General features: G+C 46.2%; 1 protein-coding gene across 1 annotated transcript in view; it reads left to right on the forward strand.

Moving 5' to 3' along the window:
* The window catches only part of DOCK5 (dedicator of cytokinesis 5), a 173,760-nt gene that overhangs the window by 44,916 nt on the left and 125,932 nt on the right, over positions 1–2,912 (forward strand). The window contains exons 6-7 of the mRNA XM_012662922.1: positions 1,379–1,514; positions 2,133–2,290. Of these exons, the coding sequence (XP_012518376.1) occupies positions 1,379–1,514; positions 2,133–2,290 (294 nt within the window). The remainder of the gene's footprint in view (positions 1–1,378; positions 1,515–2,132; positions 2,291–2,912) is intronic.

Here is a 2,912-nt window from a genome sequence, read left to right on the forward strand (position 1 = left end):
TAACCGTAGTGGCTGCACTGCCAGTCATGTGGTGTCAGGAGACTTTTTAAAAAATCAACTAAGGTGGGGTGAGGCAGCTCTCCATTGCACATACACCGCCTCCGTCTTTGGGGTCTTGCTACAACGACATTGGCCTGGAGGACCCCCGTTCTCTGGCACACAATGTTAACGTCCCATAAACGGCAGAACATGCTTGCTTCCCCATTCCAGGCCTTGGAAGCAGTTCAGGAAATAAAGCTGTTCTGTCAGCGTCTCCATGATCCAGCGTCTGAGCAGCCAGCACTGTCACCATTCCCGAGCCTGGGTGGCCTGCGGGTCTGGCTGCCGTGGAAAGGAACCCGCCAGATTAAATCAGTTGATGGAGATGCTGAGAGACAGGGAGGAGGGAAATTAGGCATTTTTGCTTTCTTCCCAAAGACTTGGCATATTTCGCTGTTATCCCTGAGTGTTCCTGCTGTTTGGACATCCCCACTTCCAAATCGCTGGTGCCTGGAATGCACCCTGGGCATTCAGATAGCAGTATCCCGTTTCCACCACAGTCTTCAGCTTCTTGGAACTAAGCAAAATTTTTTCTACCTCTGTGTGCACATTGGGCACAAAAGCCTTGGGGGAAGGGATTGCGCCCACCCTATATTCCCATGCAGCATGTGGAGCTGCAGCTTTACACAACCAGGTGTTTTCTTGTGCCAGTTGCTGCAATAAGAGCTAACATGTATTGAGAGCTTACTATATGCTAAGCATTGTATTAGGTGCTTTCCATGCCTTAGATCATGAAATTCTTACAACAGCCTCAAAGGGTAGGAAATATTTACAGATGAAGAAACCAAAGCTTTGCAAAATTAAGTAAATTACAGAGGGTCATGAAGGTTGCAAGTATTAAGGCCAGGACTCAAATCCTGGTCTAAACAACACCAGCGCCCATGGTCTGAGATGGGTCATGAGGTCTCAACAGCCAGGACTGACTTCACTGACCCTCCTTTATGATGGTCTCGAATTAAATGAGGAGATCAGGTCAAGCCCTCAAATGATCGTGACTTGGTCTTTCATAGTTCCAATGCCAAATAATAGAAGACGAGGGAAGGAAGCATTGGTTAGAGGAATTTGATTGGAATCAATGCCAGTTTTATTTTTCCTGTTGAGGTTTACTTTGCATGTTCTTACACGAGTTTGGCTAACATTATCTCAGGAGTTTTTTTAACATTGTTGTCACATGGAAAGGTGGCAGAAATTGAAAGGAGAGCAGTCAATTCACTGTTCTTAACCTGGCTTGTCCAGCACTCGACCTTCTAACTGTGACTCTTCTGCGTTCCTTGATGGGCTCTTCAGTGAAGAATCTGCCTCTGGTGAGGAGACCCGCTGACGCCGACTTTCTTTCTAGGATGCTTGGGTTAGATCTGGTGGTGCGAGACGACAATGGGAACATTTTGGACCCGGATGAAACCAGCACCATTGCCCTCTTCAAGGCCCATGAAGTAGCCTCCAAAAGGATTGAGGAAAAGATTCAAGAAGAAAAGGTACACTTCCTCACGTGTGCAGATTCTGGCCACTGAGGTTCCATTTTTGCTTTGGTTTTTAATGAAAGAAAGGAGTTTATTTTTTTCTTGCAGTCTTTCTGTTCCCATGAGTAACGATTTGTGCTGATTTTCTGCAATGTGTAGTTTTTACTTCTTTAGCACAGTCGTGATAACATTTGTGTTTCGGAATCCAATGGCAAACTTTGCCTGAGGGTGACGCCTTTCCAATGGGATATTTTGTTTTGAGTGAGCATTATATCTATAGAGAGGAATAATGGATCACGGTGTTTGTGCTTTTGAACTTCATCCAGAAGCCATCGCGAGAGATGAGAACTTCCTAGAGTTACCAAAACCGTGAGTTATCCCCTGTAGACAGCATTTATTGAATTACTTGGGTTCAAGACGCTGAACAGGACAGTCTCGATCATCTAAATAATAGTAATTCTGTTTTGCTCGCTCCACAGATCATTGCTGCCTTTACATACACTTTCTTCTTAGCAAGTGCGTCTCCTCTCTGGTGGTGATTACATTGGTTGCCCATCTGCAGGTTTTCTGCTTTGCCTGCATTTCCTGTTTGCTGAAACCAAGATGTTTTTCTCTCTTTCCCTCTCTGTTCAGTCAATGTTGCAAAACCTGGACTTTCGGGGCCAGTCCATCTTCAGCACTGTCCACACCTACGGCCTCTACGTGAACTTCAAGAACTTCGTCTGCAATATCGGGGAGGATGCGGAGTTGTTTATGGCCCTCTACGACCCAGACCAGTCCACTTTTATCAGGTAGCAGACACCCAGATCACCTGCTGTTGGTTGACCTTGCAAAGACACGTGGCCTTCAGCTACCCCCTCCCCAAGAAGCTGTTTGCTAGATTCAAGAAGGGGAGATAGAGAAATCTTCTAGGCAGTAGAAAGTAAAATCCTTTGGGCTGTGAAGCCTTCATATATCACTCCTGAAACAGCACAGCCACGGGTTGTGGGATTTAGACATCACATAGACTCATCAAGACCTGGAGATGGGAACAAAGAATTCAAAAGAGGAATGAGGGGAGGGTGAGAGTGGGATGAACAGGTGGAGCACAGAGGATGTTTAGGGCAGTGAAATTGCTCTGTGTGGCACTGTAATGGCGGGTATGTGTCATTATGCATTTGTCCAAACCCATAGAATGTGCAACACCAAGAAGGAAGCCAGATGTGCCCTGTGGACTTTGGGTGATAACGGTGTGTCCAATGTGTCTCCGTAGGTTCATCAGTTGTAAGAAATGTACCGTTCTGGAGATGGGGGGGGGGGTGGTTGTTGACAGCAGAGGAGGCTGTGCGTGTAGGGGTGCTACGTGGGACTGTGTACTTTCAGCTCAACTTTGTTGTGAACCCAAAACTGCTCTAAAAAAAATACAGTCTATTA

Source organism: Propithecus coquereli, unplaced genomic scaffold, assembly GCF_000956105.1.
Source record: "Propithecus coquereli isolate 6110/MARCELLA unplaced genomic scaffold, Pcoq_1.0 Scaffold79, whole genome shotgun sequence".
NCBI classification, from domain to species: Eukaryota; Metazoa; Chordata; class Mammalia; order Primates; family Indriidae; genus Propithecus; species Propithecus coquereli.